Source organism: Hyperoodon ampullatus, assembly GCF_949752795.1.
Source record: "Hyperoodon ampullatus genome assembly, chromosome: 7".
Lineage (NCBI taxonomy): Eukaryota > Metazoa > Chordata > Mammalia > Artiodactyla > Ziphiidae > Hyperoodon > Hyperoodon ampullatus.
Window position 1 is genome coordinate 77,802,103 of NC_136920.1, and position 21,682 is coordinate 77,823,784.

General features: G+C 43.1%; 2 protein-coding genes and 1 pseudogene across 3 annotated transcripts in view; all 3 read left to right on the top strand.

Annotated features, from left to right (window-relative positions):
* Positions 1–3,530, top strand: part of LOC307056589 (centrosomal protein of 78 kDa-like) — a 28,163-nt pseudogene extending 24,633 nt beyond the window's left edge. Inside the window, exons 12-14 of the transcript in view lie at positions 143–309; positions 1,548–1,719; positions 2,628–3,530. The product of the transcript in view is annotated as a centrosomal protein of 78 kDa-like (transcript). The remainder of the gene's footprint in view (positions 1–142; positions 310–1,547; positions 1,720–2,627) is intronic.
* The window catches only part of LOC307055622 (BCL-6 corepressor-like), a 792,095-nt gene that overhangs the window by 64,424 nt on the left and 705,989 nt on the right, over positions 1–21,682 (top strand).
* LOC307056590 (spermatogenesis-associated protein 31A6-like) lies at positions 17,591–19,811 on the top strand (the record flags this gene model as incomplete). The annotated part of the gene is given in 4 exon segments (XM_079709424.1): positions 17,591–18,388; positions 18,390–18,427; positions 18,429–19,179; positions 19,181–19,811. Coding segments are annotated over 4 exon segments (2,112 nt in total). The 3' UTR covers positions 19,706–19,811.

Genomic DNA, 21,682 nt, shown 5'->3' on the forward strand with positions numbered 1-21,682 from the left:
CCCGGACTGGGGCACGAACCCGTGTCACCTGCATTGGCAGGCGGACTCGCAACCACTGCGCCACCAGGGAAGCCCAAGGCAAGACTACTTTTGATGACAATGAGAAAAAATCATGTCAGACGTTTTCAGTCTTCTTGTATAGCTGGAACATGAAAATGCCCAGTTAAGAAACACAACTTTCTCTTTGTCTGAAGCCCTTCATGCCCACTCATTGACAAGCATGATCCTGGATGATGAAGGTGTTTTGGACAGCACTGAGAATTCTTTTCAGAAGTTCCATGCTTTCCTGGTTCTCCTTAAAGATGCTGGGTTAGCTCATTTCTCTTCATGGCATTCTTCTCTTTGCGACTATAATGGTAGTTTGCTGAGGAACTGGAGCAATATTCATCACTTACGTGGCCATATTTAGCCAAATTTAGTGTAATTATAGGTAATATCGTTGACGTTTTAAAATGAGGAATTAAATTTTTTAAGAAATGCAAACAGGGAAGCCTGCTTTGGTAGAGTGGGGAGCCCATTATAAAAGAGTAACCTGTAGACAGAGTAATTAGTAGGTATAGTTGTTTTGTAAAGACTAAATTAAAGGCAGTTTTCATTGAAAATATTCGGGAATGCATAAGAATTTTCCTATCTTTCACTTCTTTTGCTTGTTTGATAAGTTTGAATTAAAGTTATCTTTGCCTTAGACATAAAAATGATTATTAATCTACAGGGGAGATATAGGTCAGTGGTTCTCAACCGGGAGCAATTTTGCTGAAAGAGGGAAGTGGAGATTGATAGTTGATGGAGTGGTGTTTTGTCAGTGAATGAATTGGTGTTGGTGTTGGGAAGGAAGGAACAAACACATTCTTGGAAACTGGAGGAAAGATGGTAAAGAAGTGTGGGACAGGGAGATCAGCTCGGTGCTTTGTGACCGCCTGGAGGGGTGGGATGGGGAGGGTGGGAGGGAGGGAGATGCATGAGGGAAGGGATGTGGGAACAGATGTATATGTATGACTGATTCACTTTGTTATAAAGCAGAAACTAATAAAAAAAAAAAAAGGTCAAGAAAAAAAAAAGAAGTGTGGGAATGGAGGTGTGACAGGCAATGGACAGGGTTCATGGTACATATTGAAGCTGCTAGTGAGACAGTGGGATGTCTCCTAGAGGATGAATCTGGAAAGGGCTGAGGATTTGGGGGAGAGAGAGGCTTGTAGTCTGGAGTAGGATGTTGGCTTTTAAGATTTTAGAAGTAGGGCTTCCCTGGTGGCGGGGTGGTTGAGGGTCCGCCTGCCGATGCAGGGGCTACGGATTCGTGCCCCGGTCTGGGAGGATCCCGCATGGCGCGGAGCGGCTGGGCCCGTGAGCCATGGCCGCTGAGCCTGCGCATACAGAGCCTGTGCTCCGCAACGGGAGAGGCCACAGGAGTGAGAGGCCCGCGTACCCCCCCAAAAAAAAAAAAAAAAAGATTTTAGTAGTATTTCATGATTGTAGGTCTGGGGAAATCTAAACTGCTCTTCTGTGATTATAATAACCTTTGTCTTTTCTCCTTTCCTCCTCTCGTCTAGGCTTGGGCAGTTGGCCACAATGGCTGGTATAGATCAGTCAGATTTTCATTTACTAGGTCGTCCCCCGATGAATTCTACTGTTAGTAGTCCACCTAAAGAAGAAAAGAAGGCACTTGAAGAAGGAAAATCAGAATCAAAACAGGGTGCCCCATAACAAATGCAAAATAGCCAAGTAAATGGACAGAACAGCACTTAATGATTCTAAGAGTGATTAGCAAAAAGGAAATGACCAAGTCAGGGAGAAAACAATAATGATCAGTCTCTAATAGTTCACATGCTCGGGAGCTAGAAGACTCTGGAGTCCTTTCCAAATCTGAGATTAGTAAATGTGTGCCCATTTCATGATACTGTACTTTTGTAAATAAGGAGACTGGAAGTTCTTTAGAAAATTTATGAGTTAAAGCAAACTATCCTTGATGAAGAAAGAAGACATTAGAGAAAATATTCCAGATTTTAAATTGTATAAATGTCTATTCTGTTCATCTTTTATCTAGGTTTCTATTTGTATGCAGTCAGCTTACAATGAAGGAACACTAATGAAGGTACACATACTGATATAATTTTTAAAATAAGTAATCCAGACATAGCTAATAGGTAACATATTAGAGTGAATCACCTGGTTATGGGAATGGGAGGGGAAAACCTGTCAGCTTTTCCTCTAGCCTTACTTGGAGCCCCCATCAGCCAATCTCAGAGTGGTCTTGGGAACTGACAGCTTGAGAACACAGTCTGGTCACAAACTATATACGGTTTACATGTGCCTGGAGGATAGAAAAGAAATTAATTATCTTACAGAATAGGGTTTTATTTTTAGTGAGGGAAAGGAAATGGGTAATAACTACCCCAATCACCAAAGTCTGAAAACGTAGCGGACATAGCCTTGGTTATAGCTAGGTTAAGCTGAGAATCACTTGGCAAGATATAATTACAAAAAAAACTGGCTCTGAAATCTTCTGATTAATCAATTGACTGTGTTAATAATAAGATTACAGAGTAACATTGAAGTTTTGAACTCTACTTTTTAATGGTTGGCTTTGTTCATCACTGAATTTTTGTCTTGTCTTTTGTCTTCCCCTCCACTTTCCGAAAATTACAGGTGATGCTAGGATTCCTTTGCCTCTCGACTCCTTCCGTGTCCCAGCGTCTACTCAGGAGGCCTTAGAAACTTCCAAAGACAACCTCGGGGTCCCAGTCACAGAGCAGCGGCAGGAGTCTTTTGAAGATTTCATTGCTAGAACATGTTCTCCTTCAGCAGACGTCATTTCTGGAACTGGAAGTCAAAGAAAAGACGAGGAATTATCTAGAAATAGCAGGTCTTCTTCAGAGAAAATGAGCAAAGCAGGTGAATAGACCAAAAACTACTCTGCTAAGAAACAACCTGGGAAGGACCTGCATTCCTGCTCTGACTCACCTGTAAAGCAGAAAAGCAAAGGAATTGGGCAAAATAATTCTTTGGTTAATAAACCAATTAAAAGTGAGTCTTCGAAAAAACACATTTCTGTTAAGAAAGAGAGTAGAATAGTGACTGTTTCATCAAAGACAACTAAAAGTAAACTCAGTTTACTAGAACAGTCTGAAAATGATACTCTTGGATCTGATTGTGAATTTCAAGAAAGCATCCATACTCTATCATGCCTAACATAGGTCTAAATCTTTTAAAATTATGTTTTTGCCTTCAAATTTTAATAAATTACTTATGTTTTTATTATAGCATATGGTGTTTTCAGTTACTTGACTGGAAGCCATTAGAGAAAGATTTTTTTATCTATACTTTTTTATTATAATGAAAGTTTTGGTGTACTTTTCCTTGTAACACTTTGCACCATTCATTCAGCTAGTGTATACTGAGGGCTTCATATGTACAGTACTTTTCTGGGTGCTGTTGCTTTCAGCAGTGAACAAAATAAAGCCTTTACTCTCCTGGAACTAGCACTCTGTGGTGGGAGAAAACATAAACAACAAAGCAGGCTAAGGGTTAAAAAGAGATGGGAATAATAAATGGAATAGTTTTACCATTTGGTTAAACATCAAACTATTATATGAATCACACGGCCAGAAGCCATTGACATATTTTAATTCATAATAACCAGAGAGCCTCAAACATTTACCAAGGCACTTAACCGTGTTTATGGATTACAGCAACGCTCTGAGGTAGGGAACTCTTACTATCCCCATTTTATAGATGAACAGTCTGAGGAGACATGTGAGTTGCCCAGAATTGCACAGCTATAAGTAAGTGGGAAGTTGCAATGTGACCCGAACCCATGCTCTTTTTTTTTTTTTTAATGTATGGACTTTATTATCTTTCATTTGTTTCTGATTTATGTGAATTTTTTCTTTAAAGATTTTTTCTGATGTCAACCATTTTTAAAGTGTTTATTGCATTTGTTACAGTATTGCTTCTGTTTTATATTTTGGTTTTTTGGCCTCAAGGCATGTGGGATCTTAGCTCCCCGACCAGGGATTGAACCCTCACCCCCTCCATTGGAAGGCAAAGTCTTAACCACTGGACCACCAGGGAAGTTCCCCTTACGTGACTATTTTTCTGGCAATTTTTTTAAATTTTATTTTTTATTGACATACACTTGAATTACAGTGTTGTGTTAATTACTGCTGTACAGGAAAGTGACTCAGTTACACATTTATGTACATTCTTTTTCATATTCTTTTCCATTACGGTTTATCACAGGATATAGAATATAGTTCCCTGTGCTCTACAGTAGGACCTTTTTGGGGTTTTTTTAAATACATGCACTTTCTTAAAATAAATGTATGTATGTATGTATGTATGTATGTATTTTTGGCTGTGTTGGGCCTTTGTTGCTGCACGCGGGCTTCCTCTAGTTGAGGTGCACATGCTTCTCATTGTGGTGGCTTCTCTTGTTGCAGAGCACGGGCTCTAGGTGCGTGGACTTCAGTAGTTGTGACATCCGGCTTAGTTGCTCTCTGGCATGTGGGATCTTCCCGGACCAGGGCTTGAACCCATGTCCCCTGCATTGGCAGGCGTATTCTTAACCACTGCGCCACCAGGGAAGTCCCATGTAGGACCTTTTTGTTTATCCATCCTGTATATACACCAGTTTGCATCTGCTAATCCCAAACTCCCAATCCAACCCTCTCCCACCCCCTCCTCCTTGGCAACCGCCAGTCTATTCTCTATGTCCTTGGTTATGTTTCTGTTCACACATAGGCTGTAACCAGGCTCTTAATTACTTTGTTATCCTGTTTCCTTGTTAAGAGAAGAAGGGTTTAAGGAAGGCACTGAGAGAGAAGCCAGTGACCACTAGAAGTGCAAAAACAGTGGGGCTGTCAGAAAGCACACCTGTCTCCTTCCCCCATCGTGAGCAGAATTTTTAAATGGCAGAGTATGTAAGAGTATGTGATGACACATCTCTGGATTAAATGATGTCTCCCTGGTAAAACATGTACAGATAAGTCTTTAGTTCAATCAGAGTGAAAGGTGAGATCAGAGAAAAGCTGGAGTGTCAGATTTCTTGTAGAAGGTCCTGCCTGATTGTTACTAAGAGGGCTACTACAGTACTAGTTAGTTCATTAGTCATGGGTTGAGTGTTAGAGGAGTGAAACAACGAGCAAGATGTAGTGTTGGCCCTTTAGCGGTGGAGTGAGAGGGGAAGACGCACAGCAGATGTCTCATCCTGCACGTGACATGCTGTGACGGGCATATTCAGGGCGTTTAGTCAGTGTTTGTGGAAGAAGAGGGGGAGCCGTGAGGCAAAGAAAAGTCGTCAAAAGAGGCAGTCCCTAAGCTAAGTCTTAAAGGACTCGTGAGAAACTGGTGAGTCAGCCGGTGAAAGGCAAGGATACTCAAGGCAGAGTGGACAGCGGAAGTCCAGAGCCGTGAGTGTGCGAGGGGTGTGTTACAGAGCCACAGGCACAGGCTCTGGAGGATCAGTGCAGTGTCCCCAGGCAGCGGCAAGTGCCCCTAAAGGAGGCAGCGAGGAGGAGGAGAGCAGGTCTTAACCATCCATGTGCGTGGAGCTGGTTTCCTCAGAAAATAGCTAAGAATGGAAAGGACAAGTTCAGGTGGCATTTTAGACCACTGACGTCAGTATGGATGAGGAATCTGAAGAAGCCTGGAGATAATTATGCCCCACTCTTCTGAGGAACAGTGCTTTATATTTTCAAGTGGGATTTTCACGCTGCCACCTCCTCTCCTGTCCCTACTGAAAGGTTTATAGGCCGGCAGAAGGGAGAACCTGGCTTAAGTAAAGTTAATCAGGTTCCTTTACGGTACAGCTTCTCGGGGCTGCTGTAGGCTAATGTTCATTCTGGATCGTCACAGCAGGCGTATGGTACACAGCCATCCTCAAAGCTATTTGACCCTAGAGTCCTTTTTTAATAGAATGTCTAACAAGTGGTTCCACCAAACAGCAATTTCGTAACTTCTAGACCAGGTAATAGCAAGAAGAAAGGGGTCTGAAATAAGGTATAGATGAAGGGAGGAAATAAGTTCTAATTGTATTTAGGAAATTAGCAGCAAGACTTGACCTTGGGAAGTAAGGAAGAAGTAGGAGGCGGAGGCTGAACCCCCATCTGTGTGACTAAGGTTGGGTGGTGGTATCATTGAGTTTGGAAATAGGGGATAAAGAACTGAAGTGGGGAAAAGACTTTAGTTCTGGACATGTAGAATTTTAAAGCACCTGTAGAATTCAGAAGACAAACTGGTAGATAACTGGACATGCACGTGAAGACATGGAAAGATAAAAATTTGAATGTCATCAACACATATCAGCAGTCATTAAAATCATGAAAATGGATGAGATTTCAGAGAATTGTGAGTACTGACAACGTTTAAGTAATAAGCAGAGAAAGAATTCTGGGAAGGAGAGAGGTGATAGAGTTTCAAGAAGGAGGAAGTAGATGACAGTGTCATCCTTCAGAGAATGTGAGCGTCCATTGGATTTGGGCAGTTAGGTCCCCAGTGACCTTAGAGCAGTTCAGTGAAGTTGTGGACAAAAAGCCAGATGGCAATAAACTGAGGGTGTAGGGCTGCCTGTCGGGGCCAGGCGGGGCTAGTGAGGACAGTGGGAATAGGCTACTCTCAAGGAGTTTGGATGAAAAGAGAAAATAATTAGCAAAAAAGAATTTTTTAGAATGAGAAGGACATATTTTATATGTTGAAATGAAGGAACCAATAAAGGAGATCCTGAAGATGTAGATAATAATTTAGAGAATTGGGAAAACATGGACATATGAATAAGAAAAAAAACCTTGCACAGTATATAAAAATCACTTGTATCCTTCGAGCTGGATGGATACTGGTAAGTTTGGGAGGAAATAAAGGTAAGAAGAGATAGAAGTTAAATAAGTTTATACTGATAGCCTCAGTTTTCTTTGACACAGATTTTTCAGAGACACATATATACACATACATAATTACCGTTTGAAAATTCTTTCATAGTTACATGTTTTATTCATCACATCTGAGAAAAGTCACTGATTTTCATTTTGTACAGCATTATCTTGTAAGGACAAGATACAGTGACAACTTCCATGCTTTTTGCATATCAGAGCTGACACTGAAAGTATCTGCATAATTGAATTTTCACTTCTTATTTGTAATAAGTTTATCCTTAGGAGGATACTTTCATAGTGTTTGATCACAGATGAGTTTGGGCATTGCTATCACTCAATAATGTTAAGCATCTGTCAGGTTCTCTCCTATACTATATATTAATTTTTTGTCCGTTAAGCAAATATTTATTGGCGGCCTGTGAGAATAAGATACACCTAGGTCCTCTTTCCTTGGTATATTCACAAAAGCCTCTGAAACTAAATTTCCAAGTCAGGCCATACTAAGGCCTGGCATAATAAGTTTTCATTGTTAACAGTTTTTTTGTGTTTGTGGGGGTTTTTTGTTTTTTTTTTTTTGAAGCAAGGATAAGACACTGTCTTAACTCAGTAGTTGTCCATTCATTAATAAGACAAAGAAGACATTGATGAAGCATGGTATTTTGAATATCCTTTCCACAGAATAGGTAATGGGCCATCCTGAAACTCTGGTGAGATGCTTATCATTTTCAGATTTTGGAGTGGCTGAGAAAACCCTATTACACCTTGAATTATCACTAGAAACATGAATTCAGCCAAATAAAAACAGTGCCTCTGCCTACTGAGGTGGTCAATTTCCATCTCAACAAAAGTGACCATTTCTCCTTTAGATTAAAGTCAAGAAAATCCCCTCTGTCCAGGATGCAATAATGGGGTGCACGAAAGAGGAAAACTGAAGCTATTCCCTCTTTAAACCTGAACAGTGAATTCATTCTGATATCAAATATTTGTTATGATTCTGTTATGACCAGGTGCTTTATTGTTTAGAGATCAAGTTACTCTTCATCCTTGGTAAGTAAGAAAAATCCACGTTTTAGGACTCTGAATAGAAACTTTATATATATATATTATATATATATATTAAAAATAAATATGTATATTATATGTAATATATATTCCACCTATTCAACAAAATTGTAACTTTCATCATCTCTTACGAATGATGAACTGTATTCACTCTTTGGAAAGGGCTTATAGGGAATTAAAGTCTCCATATACTTTTTATATAAGACCGTGGAAACCAAATTCTCAACTGGGAGCAAACTTAGGTTTTGCTATGAAGGTTTATGCTTGCCTGGCCTTAGAGTTGTAGGCCAGGAACTCAAGTTTTTTTCCTCTTAGTTACTGTCATTGATGCCACCCTGAAAAAATTTGGAGGAAGTATTTTTGAAATAGCTTTATCTCAGTAACCCTTTAAAAATGCTTCAGGTTATGGGGAACATAACTGTCAAAATGTTCAAGCAACTCTTGTTGATGTAAGTGTAATTGATCAGGAGCAATACAGGAAGGAGCTGGGTACAAAAGACAAAAGGCGTGAGGCTATTTCATGTATTGTTTTTGGCTTATTATACAAAACAGAGAAAGTCTCATACACTCGCACAGCCAAGGTCCCCTACTGTTCTCTCCTTTTAGTAGAAATAAAAGAGAGCTCGTTTCTCAATAGCAGCATTCTATCCTTAAGTGGTTGATATTCTGATGGTCTCTGGAGCAGAGAATAATTCCGTGTCAGCTCTGACCTCTAGTCACCGGGTTCTCTGTAACTTAGTCTTTCATGGCCAAGGACTATAATCATTATTTCGATTTATATTTAGCATCTCAAAATGGAAAGGATTCCATGGACAACAAAACAGGAAGTGATTTCATGAAGTGTTTTAGTATGGATAAAACAATAGACTATAAAAATACAAATCATCAGTAAAGCTTTTTCTTTCCGGAGAACTATATTCAGAAATTAATGTAAGCCTCTAAGGTGCGCATGTGTGCTTTTTCACCCGTGATCATGTTTGTATGTGTGTGCATTCCACTGCTACAGGAGACATGCAAAATGATATCAGATTTGTACTGGTTTCTCCCAAGAACTGTGTGCTCGCAGGGTTCGTTCAGGAAGGTGAGTGCCCTACCACCACATCACAGTCATATCTCATCACCTTCGGCAGGCATAGTTTACACTTTAACCTCACATGCAGGCTCATTAAATTAGTATTACTCATCAGAACTTGCTTACTAATAAAACAAGCTGAATTAGCCACTGCAGAATCATATTTGGAAATTCAATGAAAATTTTACCTTTTTAATAAAGGCCCAGAAATATTATTTCAGAGCAGGTGGTACAGAAAACTGTGGTCAAATTTGACATTCATTAATCATTGAAGTGTGGAACGTGACAGGTGAAAATTGGTATTGATTTCTTTCCTCTAATATTTGGAAGAGTTCTAACAGGTAAATCAAATGAGATAACAAGACATATCAAGTCTCACTCATTTCTATGATCACATCCTCCCCACATATCACTCCTTTGCCTGCCATGTTTTGAATAATTCAATGCCCATAGTCTTTCCAGTCCAGTGTATTATAAGACACACTCAAGCTGGGTTTCAATCATATTAGACTGAAAGCTGAACATTTTATGAAGGATTATTTAAAACCAAATGCGTCTTGAGCCCAGCAGCCTTTGAAACCAAACAATCCTGGGAGTTCAGTTGGATTCAGAAAATTCAGTAATCCTATTTGATGTATGTTAACCGTATCAATATTAACAACCTTCCGCTGGATTTCAGCACTGATTTGAGAGCTGAGTTACTACTGGTCTTGTATTTTACCTAGTTGTGAAAGCACTGAGAGAGTTGTTCTTGGGTTGAACTTGACCTGCCTCTGGGAATGCTCTCTGTTCTATCCATCTTGAAAAGCTTTATTCAAGTACATTTCTCTGCCTTCCTTCTCTTCACTTGCACCCCTTGGGAAAACGAAAGATGCTCAAATATAGATGTGAACACTGCAGGTGCTCTGCTTGGCAATGGTGTCTTTCAGCTTCCCAATAAAAAATTATATTGCTGACCACCCATTTGACCGAAAAGTGACTCATTTTACTGACAGATATCTGGATTGAGATGCCAAAAGAAATAGGTCATTTCAAATTTCCTTTTTAAGTCATAGCTTTGTGTTGCAACACTACTTGTTCAAAACTTAGATCATGAAGGTTCCTTCCTATGACCTCCAAATAATTAAAATGTTCTTCAATAGGCTATATAAAAAGCAAGCAGAGGGGCTTCCCTGGTGGCACAGTGGTTGGGAGTCCGCCTGCCGATGCAGGGGACACGGGTTCATGCCCCCGTCCGGGAGGATCCCACATGCCACGGAGCGGCTGGGCCCGTGGGCCATGGCCGCTGGGCCTGCGCGTCCGGAGCCTGTGCTCCGCAACGGGAGAGGCTGCAGCAGTGAGAGGCACGCATACCGCAACAACAAAAATAAATAAATAAAATAAAATAAAGCAAGCAGAATATTCCTAATTATCAATCTTTGTCTTGAGTCATATAGTTGTTGTAATTTCAAGGAAGAGAAACTCAAATGTAAAGTGTTACAATAGCCAAGCATACCAGCACTATTATCTAACCATTCAGCAATTTTCTCTGCCAAGTCACTCTGAATCTTAGACTACTGAGGATGTCTTCTTAATTAATTTTTAAGGTTCTCCTCTTTTGAGTTAAAAAATGGTCCCAATTTTATAAGTAAAATTAAAGAAAAATACCAAATAGAACATCTGAGATGTTTCCATTAGGCATTATATATATATATACATAAATTTAATAGATATACATATATAAATGCACTGGGATACATCTCCATCTTCTGTGTCAGTCGGACATAGGTCCATTTTCTTAGGAATAGGGAACTCCTTTCACAATGGAAGTGAGGAAATTGGCAAATGTACACCATATAAGTACTTTTGGATGGTAGTGACCAAGTTCTCAAAACACACACACGCACACACACACACACACACACACACACTGAAGAATATCAGAACACTTAACATTTCAAAGACACAGGAAGAGAAATGCAAGTTTCCCCTAGAAAGCCTTTTGTTTTTTTGAAGTCAGAATTCTGAAAAGATGTTTTTATCAAGCCAGCTTTTTCTAACTTAACTGCATATGCAATAAAAGAGTCCTATCTTAGTCATTTTTAGGGCAAGATTTTCTTTAAGTCCCAAGAAAGTAAGCACTTGTAAATGTAAATTTTGTATGTACATAAACCTGGCCAGGATATCCGTTGGAGGCTGGAAATCTGTTGTTGTTCCTTTTCTTTTTGTATTGAAAGCTAAGTTCCCCATTCTGAGTTCAATTTGTGAAGATCACTTTTATTTTGACAAACTCTATTAAAGTAGCCAATTCAAGGAAGACAGGTTAGTCTTCCACCTAATTACCCAGTCCAACTTTTACTCAGTGTCTTTCACCTGAGCAAAGTCTCCCCAGTCTTTCAACTGAGGATAAACAACGCAGTGTCTAAACTGAGCAAGATCTTCCCAGTGTATTGTAAGTGAGGCTAACCCACTTGAGCAAGTCTTCCCAGTGTTTTTCTACCGAGGTTAAGCTCTCAGTGTTTAAACTGAGTAAAAATCTTCCCAGTGTCTTTCACTGAGGAGGACCCAGGTACTTCTTCTTGAAACCAAGTTTCAAGGATAACCTACTGCTCAAGAGAAGAGTTTAACACCACTGAATAAAACTTAGGATCATCAACCAAAACTGGAGATCCAAGAACCAGGAGATACTCACCCAAATTCGTCTGGACTCTCTGAGAAAGCGGACAGGCCCAAGAAGCCTCTGCTGGTGCCAGGACTCTGGATCCTCATAGAGTTCAGGCAAAGAAGAAAAGTCTGCTCTGGGCCCCTTCATTGGTTGCCAAGACTGCTGACTGAAAAATATGCACAACCCAAAAAGAGAATTATGTTTTATTTGGCAGATTTTCTGAGGACTTAAGCCCAGAACACAGCCTGTCAGATCACTCTGAGGAACTGCTCAGAAGACCTAAGGGAGGAGTCAAGAAAAACCAGGTAGTCAGAACATCAAAAGATTACTATTAATTAAAGAAAACTAGACCTCTCAAGTTAAGGACTTTAGCACTTTTCTATGTATGAAAAGATGAAAGAATCTGGGCTCCGTGAAATCATTCCTTTGATATGCACCTTAACTCTAGAACCAGTACCCTGTTTTTCTCCATCCCGAATCCCCTCAAGGCGCACAGTTGAGGGTTCCTGCTTTGACGTCTGACTTGATGACTGCAACATCCTTTGTCTACTGATATGGCAGGGAACATTTTTCATCCACGGGTAAGAAATTGAGGAGAAAATTAACATAATTCAAGATATAAAACCATTACAATACTAAAAATTCCCAAATGTCAAACAAACATAAGTACCCTTGACCTGTAAAATGGAAGATGCCAAAGAAGGGAAAAAAAGAAACAATAAAGAAAATGTAGAAAATAAAGCATAAAATAAGATGGCAGAAATCAATAACAGTAGAACAATAATTAAATAAATCAAGGTAAATGTTATCATAAGATTTTTAAATTTCAAAAAAAACCCCATCAAACAAAACATATTGAAAATAAAGTAATAGAGAAAATTTAGAGAGCAAATATGAATGCAAAGAAGACCTGTTAGGTAGTTAGTCAGACATTAGCAGCAAGGAGGTGACAGTGGTGAGAAAGACAAGAAGAAGAAATTGAGTCACACCCAGCCATCTGGGGACTCTCCCTTGACTCCACCCAGAACGGGAGAAACTATGGTCGGGTGGTGGGCAGCTTATCCTGATAAAGAGAGGCACAGTAACACAAGGCGACTTCTCCAGGCTGTGCATGCCCAGACCAGACAGGCGTATGACCTATAGTAAATCCAGACTCATTAGACCATAATTACAATAAATTACATGCGGTTTTGCCCCTCCCCCCACCCAGTAGGCATTTCTTGGGGATTCAAGGATGAGAGCATGCGCAGCAGAAAACTTGTTCCATAGCTCAGGACTGTCAATCAAATAATGATCCTTGTCACTCACCCCCACCTCTCTGCAAAATGCTCCTTAAAAGCGCCCGTAAGCCTTTATAGGAATGCTGCTTTCAATTTGCAGAAACAGTACACCCATCCCCCCCCACCCCGAGAGTGTACCTTTGCTTCCATATACTTTGCTTTGGGCTTGCTTCACTTCGCTGAAATAGCCTGTTCTCAGAAACAGCCTGCTCTTTCTCTCTCCTTCTCTCTCTCCCTCTCTGAGAGTGTACCTATGCTTAACTAAACTTTGCTTTCTGCTTAAGCTTAACATGGGAGTTTGCGATCCTTTGCTTACTATCATGGAACCAAGATAGCCGGTCCAGGCCTTCCACTGACCTCCTCGGTTGAAGCTATTTTGTTACAAAGCATGTCCACATGGTGACAGACCTAAGTCTAAATTTTGATAAAAGGTTGAATTAAGGTGAGACTATCATATGGGAGGAAAAGACTGTAGGAAAAATAGTAGATGTAGGAGATATGTTTGTGAAAGTGCACATTCATGGCAATATAGCCAAATAAACTCACATGCCCACGTTCCCACTAAAACTGTATAAAATTATGACCAAGAAGCAGAGAATACACATTATTTTAAAGCCCTCATGGGGCATTAAGACATATTTACCATGTGAATCCTTCAGTGAATCTTGTGTTACTGCTAAGGGATAGGAAGTGGTGTCATAAGGGAATTTTGTGTAAGACTCAAAGCTCCCTTTCTCTATGGTTCAGGCTGGACTTGAAGCTTCAGGGGCCTGGGAGGATGGGGCAGGAAAGGCAAGGCGCACTCAGAAAAGAGAATACATACATAACACACTAGGGATATCTGAAGAGGCTGCTCAAGACCTGGCTCAGCCCCAAGGGTTTGACCCCTAGTCCTACTCTTCACCCTACAGCCCTTTGGGGTCAGGACCTTGGCTCACCCTAACCCATTCCTAGCTTCCGGGTATAGAATGAGTGCACATGTCTGAATGTTAATGTTCTCTCAAAATTGACATGTTGAAATCCTACCTCTTAAAGATAGGAGGCGGGGCCATGCAAAAGTGCTTATGAGCTTTCATGAATGGGATTAGTGCCTTATAAAAGAGACTCCAGAGATATCTCTAGCCTCCTCCCATCATATGAGGATACAGAGAGAAGGCTCCAGCTGTGAACCAAGAAGAGAGCTCTCACTATGAGGTGGCCATACTGGTGACTTGATCTTGGGCTTCCCAGCCTCCAGAACTGTGATAATAAATGTCTGTTGTCTTTCATCTACCCAGTCTATGGTATATTGTTATAGCAGCCCTAATGGATTAAGACCACATACTTCAAAATTTATCTGGAGAGTGGGGACTGTCTTATCGTTGCAAACTAAGAAGTTGGGTTGAGACAACATAGGAAAGATTTTTTTTACGTAGAAAATTATGGATTATTGGACTTGAAAGTACTAGATTGGTTAAGGAAAATGAGTACGTGTGTGTGTGCGTGTTTGCAGTGTGTCCCAAAAGTTTTTGTGCAGTTTAAAGATTTACTAACTCCAGAATTATAAACACTACAAACTTACAAAAATATCATTTGAAGGTTTAACTGTTACCAGATGCAAGTCTGTGTGCCTGATGCACAGTGAGGCTAAATACTGAAACATCAGAGTTTGGAGCAGAGAAAGGTTTACACAGTGCCATGCAAGAAGACACGTGGCTCATGCCCAGGAAAAACCCCAAACTCCCTGAAGGCTTTCAGCAAAGCCGTTTTAAAGGCAAGGTGAGGGAGGGGCATGGCTAATTGTTGCAAATATCTTGGTGTTGGATCCTTTGTTCTAGCAGCTGGCCAGATGGGTCAGATCCTGGTCAGGTCATGTGTTCCTGTAAACCTCCAACAAAACAATTATTATTCTCTGTTCTGCAACTTTTTCTCTCCATGAATGGGCTCTTAAAAGTCAGAGCCTTAGAAATAGGCTATCCTGTATATTTCAGGCTCTAGGCAACATTGTTTTACAAAAAGTGCAGAGCCAGCCTGGGTCACAGGGATGGACAGAGTTAGCTCAGGCAACAAAGCATAAAGATTAAAGTAAAAAAGATCTGATGTGGAGTCAGATTTGTTCTTCCCTATTACATAACTATTTATAATTCTTTCATACTTATGAATTTTGAAAAATAAATTATTTTAATTTTTGTGTGTAGTTCCCTCTGATAGAAAATGAGGCAAAACATACACTATTCAAAATTCACCAAACTAAAATTCAAGTTCTATCCCTGGGTTTACACAAGACACAAACATGATGTGGGAAAGTTGGAGCTGAGGACAAAGGAAATCCTGAGTAAAAATGTCTGTGAAACAGCCAGTCTTCCAGGGTCAGCTTAAGATGTTCAAGAGTTATCAAGTTGGTGGGCCTCAAGTAAAGGTCTCTAATGGATGAAGGAACCAGGTTCCAGATGGAATGAACGGAAAATTGGCTAAGGTCTCTCTGACAGGATGAGAGTAGTTGGAAGGAGGGATCTGGAAGCCCCAGGAGGGTGCAGGTGTCTGTGGGTCTGGATGGGAAGGAGGGGCAGTGATTCAGCCTCTTTCTCTTATTGCCCCTCCCCCACACTCAGGAGCCCTTTGTGACAAGGCCACAGCTCTGTGATGCAGGCCTGGGGTTCTGCCATCAAGTGAACTCCCAGTGCTCGGTTGCCTGAGGGCAGCAATGCAGTTCAGAAGATGGAGAATCTCTTTTCTTTGAAAAACATTGGTGCTATCTGGCTGAGATCCAGCCCAACTTCCTGGGTGATTGATATCATCCTTGGGATCCTGTGTGGACTGGGGCTCTTCCTAATGTTACTCCCCTGCTTCCGGAGTAATCCATTCTTAGCACCACCTAGGAAACATAGAAACATCAGGAAGGTACGAAACCTTTGGCTTAATCCCAGCAGAGATTCTCTCTTTTTTTCTTATTCTTATTTCCACTTTTCTAAACCACCTAGAGAGACTCCTGAGATGGGAACTCTCAGAAAAGTATAGAACATCATCCTTCTAGGGAAAAGCCAGGCCAGAGAGGGGTTAGAGTGGGCATGAGGATTTCTAGCCTAAGATCGTAGACCAGGAGTTCAGGTATGGTAGAGGGCTCCAGGGCAAGTCCCCAGTGCAGTGACTAATGGTTAAGGACTGGATTACTAAGAGTTCAATCTCTGCAGGAAGGCTGACCCCTGAGCCCTGGTTCACCAGCCACCTTCCCACAGCGGGTGTCTCAAGTGAGACCTTCCTCTGTGTTGGGGCTGATCTAAGGGCAATGCTGAGCCCCTGAGAGCCTGAGAGAAGAGGCTGGAGTGGAGGTCTGGCCTTGGGAAGCAGAATCCTATCTGACAAAGCTCACGTGGGCATTTAGGTCTGAGAATGTGTGTGTTTCTTGATCAGAGGAACAGTGACAGAAGAAATCTATGGTGATTAAAACTTAAAAAATCCTTCTTGGGCTTCCCTGGTGGTGCAGTGGTTGAGAGTCTGCCTGCCAATGCAGGGGACGCGGGTTCGTGCCCCGGTCCGGGAGGATCCCACATGCCGCGGTGCGGCTGGGCCCATGAGCCATGGCCGCTGGGCCTGTGCGTCCGGAGCCTGTGCTCCGCAACGGGAGAGGCCACAACAGTGAGAGGCCCGCGTACCGCAAAAAAAAAAAAAAAAAATCCTTCTTTGCACTCTTCAAAGAAGAAAAACTGAAAATATTTTTATCCACTTTAAAAATAAGTAAAAGGGGAAAAAACCCCACAGAGTTTTAGTTAAATGTAGAAAGTCATGTTGTTCATGAACACAGCTTGCCTAGATAGATGACAGTGAGAGTTGGGTGTTAGCCCCTCATTTTTTCTTCTCTCTCAGCATCAAGTAGAGCTGAAGGGGAGGAGCAGGAGTAGGAAGAAAAGTGGATCTTTGAAAGGTCAGCCTTTGCCGTTCAGCCCTGCGCGCCCCCGAGAGTTAGCTTCCATCTCTCCTAATCCTGAGGGCCCAGCTTCACGGTCTCTGAGGATGCCAGTGGCAGAGCTTATTCTTCAGGAAACAGAGCCTTGGGAAGGCTCGTTGGAAGGAGATCAGAGCCCAGATACTTCCCAGAAATTTGTGCTTAGAATGAAGCCATGAGGACCTAGAAATGGGGTGTGTGGACTGTGGTGGACCATTGGTGCCTGGGTTGGGAAGTGGGACCTCCAAGTCCAACTGTGGACAAGTTGTTTAACTTTGCTCAGATTCCTCTGTGTGATGACCACTGACCTTTCTCCCCTACACGGCAGTTGTAAGGGCTACAGGGGTTAATTAACGTGGAGGCACTTTGCAAAGGACAAACCCTTTTCAAGTGAGACTTACCATCACGGTCAGGGACATGTGGCCTTGGACACTGATATTTGGGCTCCAGAGTCTAATCCTCCAAAGATTTCCCTTAAAGGGCCATTGCACTCAGCCTCCTGAAAGACTCTTAGGCCTCTGCCTTCACCACCATGACCCAGTCTCCTGATTTCCAGCTTGCAGAGATTGCCTGGAAGAACTGGAGGGGACTCACAACCTGGTTTCACTTCTGCAAAGGTAAAGAATCTTTCCCCTTCTCTCCTGGGTCGTCCTTCCTCCCAGAGCCTATAATGTAACCCCAGCCCTGGGAGGGGGAGCCATGGGAGGGCGTGGCTAAAGCCCTAGGGTGAGGGAGAGCAGGAGCATTATGAAGTCAGTGTGGGGGCAGAGGAGGGTTCTTGGGCTGCAGGTGCCCACCCCTGCCTGTCCTGTCCAGCCATCCTGGCCCCATCTGCTCTCCTACAGCTGCCTGGGGAGGCTTCCTGGCAAGGGCAACTTTCATCAGCTCTCATGTCAAGACCCTCCTGGTGAGATGTGTAAAGCAGTGCCTGCTGGAGCCTGTGGAAGATACTGCTTGAAGGGTTGGGAACCCTGCATGAACACCTCCTGTAGGGCTTCCTTCCTTGATCCAGACACTCGAGAGCTGCTGGAAGCACATATTAGAAGGTTTTGGGTAAAGCACAGGTGGACCCTCCCCCTCAAGGTCCTCAAGCCCATAAATCTCCTGAAGCTGAAAAAGCTCCAACCCTCCACCGTTCTGCAGTTTGCCTCTTCCCCTTCAGCCACCTGTGTGTCTGGGTCCCACTCAACAGTCAAGTGTGCTGAGTTCCTGGAGAAACCTCCTCAGGTTCATTCAGGAGAGGAGGTGATAACAGAAGAGTCAGTTCCTACCCTGAAGAGGCCTCTCCTTGTCCCCTCAACTGTGTGTAAGGAAATCCAGAGTGCCCTGGGAGCGATTCCATCTGCTGACTACCATGGGCCCTCAAAGGCTTCTCTGACTGGACAGGAGGGCAGGCCACCTTCTCAGTCCCTCACACTCAGCCTTGTGGGCAGAACCTGGAAGAGTGAGACTGGGGAATGGGTCAAGAGGGACAGCCTAGAGCCAGGTCCAAGTTCAGCAATGGTCAGGAATGAGCCAACAGAGGAGAGTGGTGGTCAGGCCTCAGGAGACAGACCCCTGCCATAGGGTAACAGTGATGGAGGTGATCCCAATCTTTGAGAGGTGAAGAGGCCAGGGAGGCTGTGGAGGCCAAGGAGTCTCCTGCTCTTCAACCACAGTCTAGTGTTATCTTGGAAACCAAAGTGTTGACAAAATCCCAAACCACAAATGTACATATGAGGAGCTTAGAGGTGCCAGGGGCCAGTAAAAGTTTCCTACTACCTAGAATGTCTGTTTTCCAACATCCAGGTGAGCCATGCCTTAACATGGGGGTTGCTAGTGAGTTTAACTCCAAAGTAAAGGTACAGTCAGACAACCAGATTCAGGACTTTCCCAAACACATGTTCCTTGCTGCAGACAACTTGGCTTCTCAGGTGCCTCAGTGCCATCCCCAGAGAGTCCCCACCAGAGACAGGTTAGCTTCCCAGGAGCCAAGTGGCCTTATGGAAGCCCAAAGGAGCAACCTAGGGCAGCAGGAGCCCAAAACTTCAAAACTCCAAGACTCATGGAAGAGCCAGAGCAAGATGATTGCCCCTACTTACAAAAGAGAGGACTGTAGGAGGCATAAACCAGGAGAGCATGAAGAAAGGGTTAAAGAATTAGGGACCTCTCAAGCTGGAAGTATGAGCCGCCCTGCCCAGGTCAGGGGCATAACAGACTCTATTGGGAGCAGATGTCTCCAGCACATGCCAGAGAAGAAACATAGCCCCCCAGAAAGCCTCTTCAGAAAAAGGATGAGGCTATTTTTAAAGTGGATTTTCCCCAATAAAAAAGTCAATGGTCGAGATGCTCTGCAAAAAAAAAAAGCCCATATCAGCCACTGCCCGGAGTCACGGATCAGTCAAAAGCAGATCAATCTTGAAGAGTGAGACTGCTGAGGGTCAGGCACGCATGGCAGCTGTTGGACAGATCCTAGAAGAAAAAAGAGCAATTCACCATGGACTTCATGCCACAAAGTTAAATGAACACAAACTGGAATTCCAAGTCCCAGTATGTGGGTGTTTCTGCTGCCATAGGCTTACCTCCTACCCAGAGCAAGGGAGAATGATGGGTTATACAGCCTGCAGTCATAAAGCCACCTCCAAGGGCCAGAGTTGTTCTATCAGGGAAAGGAAAGTCAGACACCAACATAGTTTGAAAAGTGTAAGGTTCGAAGATGAGCAGCTGGGCCTAAGGTGCCTCCCATCCTCGCCCCCCAAGAAGAGTTTGTTTCCAGTTAGTACCTGCCAGTATGGGCCAAGGATTCCAGGTGCCCCAGCCCGCCATCAACACTGTCCAAGGCATTGTCATCTTTGGGGAGGTGTCTTGCCTGGTCGACAGTAAAATCCTTCTTTAGTCTTCCCTTTAGTAGGGAAACATGTCTCCAAGTAAAAATTCAGTCCATGTAGAGAAAATGATTTTCTCATTAGCACATCCAAGATATTTAATGTTCCCCAATACATATATATATATATATATTTTTTCTAATAAAAGCATAGTGTAATGGCTGCTGTCTGTGCTATGCACTTTGTCTTCTAGAAGGGAGGGGCATGGAGGGAGGTTGACAGTAGCATCACAAGCTTGCTCCTTGTCTCGTGTCCCTTCATTGCACCTTATAATACTGTCATTACACAAACCAAAATTACTCTAACAATGAGATGGGAAAAACCTATGAAACCCACACCCAAGGATCTGGTTCAACCAGTCTTTCTCCTTCTTCCATGCTACTTTGAACTTTATGCAACTGTAGTGGATAGGTTTACACGATAGGGCTGGACATTCCAATTCAGGCTCCAGGAAGTGTCAGAGCCAAGTGGATGGAAGTTTGGGGGGAATAGAGTATGGGCTCGTGAGTTCAGAAACAGGAGAAATCTTGCCCCTGGATCTCTTGGTAGGGAATATACAACATCTGCTCTTAAGAGTTCCTTCTCTCTCTGATGAAGGTTGGGATTGAGATATGCCCTATGAACCCCTTTTAGCTTAGCCATAAGAAAATGTACAGCATCACCCTCCCCCACCTCTGTTTTTCCTACACTTTAGAGCAGCAGCAAGGATGGCATTTCCAGCTCTGTGTGGGTAGGTGGGGGGAGTATCAGGGAGGCTGCTGAGGGCTGTGTTGAGTCCAGTCCCATATAAATGAATGGCTGCGTTCATGGGTCACCTACCTTCCACTCTATGTTAACCCCAGAGAAGGAGTTTTGGATGAATGGAATAGGGGTGTGACTGTGGGTAGTAACTATCTGATGGTCAAACACTGTGAATTTAGGGTGGGATGTAGGTGTAGAAAAATCATTGGATCCAAGGAAGGAGGCAAAGTGGTACCAGATTCCCATAAATTGCAGTTCTGAAAGAGCAGCCCCCTGACATATAACCACCATCTAAAGGCCTAAAGGGGAGGAAAAGTTAAGGGTCCAGTAGCTCACCATGGCCCCACGCCAGGGTCTCTACCCTATTCCAACTCTAAGATCACAGACCTAGAGAAACCACCTTTAGGTCAAAACAGAAGGTCAAACTTATAGAAGTAAAGCAAATCAGGGAAGGTTAATCTCTTAATACTATATTTAATAAGCTTACACATCACCACCTCTTGACTTTTAGAAAGGATAACTTAACAATAGGTGTAAAAGCCAGGACTAGGGAACTTGGGATGTGACTCCTAGTCTGGTGATCTTCACATAAACACATGGCCCAAGGACTGCTCCAGGAGAGAGGTGGGGACTGGCTTGTGATTGTGTAGTAAGCCTTGCCTGTCTCCCAGTCCTTGATCACCCCAGAGCCTGGCAGGTGAAGAAGCAATCAGACAGGATTTGTGGTGGTGTGGAGGTGACCTGTGCAAAGTGGATGGGGCAGGGTGCAATCCAGGAGTGTTCCACTGATCTGCTTCTGGCACAGCTTTTCTTGTCTCCTGACCCCCATCCATATGGAAAAGCAGGGAGATGAGGAAGAATTCCTCTAGAGTGATTTGGTGCTTTCTGCCATGTGCAGGGCGCATGGTGGACACAGCTCCAGGTGGTGTCTTTCTCATTGTGGCGATTTCTGTTCCAGCTGATGCCCCTGATCCAGATGACAACAGAAATGGACCCCATCCCCCATCCCTGTCAGGCCCCTCAACATGTGGAAATGCTGTGACCTGGGGTGGAGGGGGCAGAGTGAGCACAGGACTGCTCACACCCCTGGTTTCTCCCTGGAGCCAGGCCCTACCTCTGGGCCCCGATTCCCAAGGCAGCCTCCAGAATGGGCAGAGCAGTGAGAGTGGAGCCAGGCCTTGTGGGAGGGGTCGGTACCCAGAGGAAAGAGTTGACAGGGCTGGGACCTGAGCCT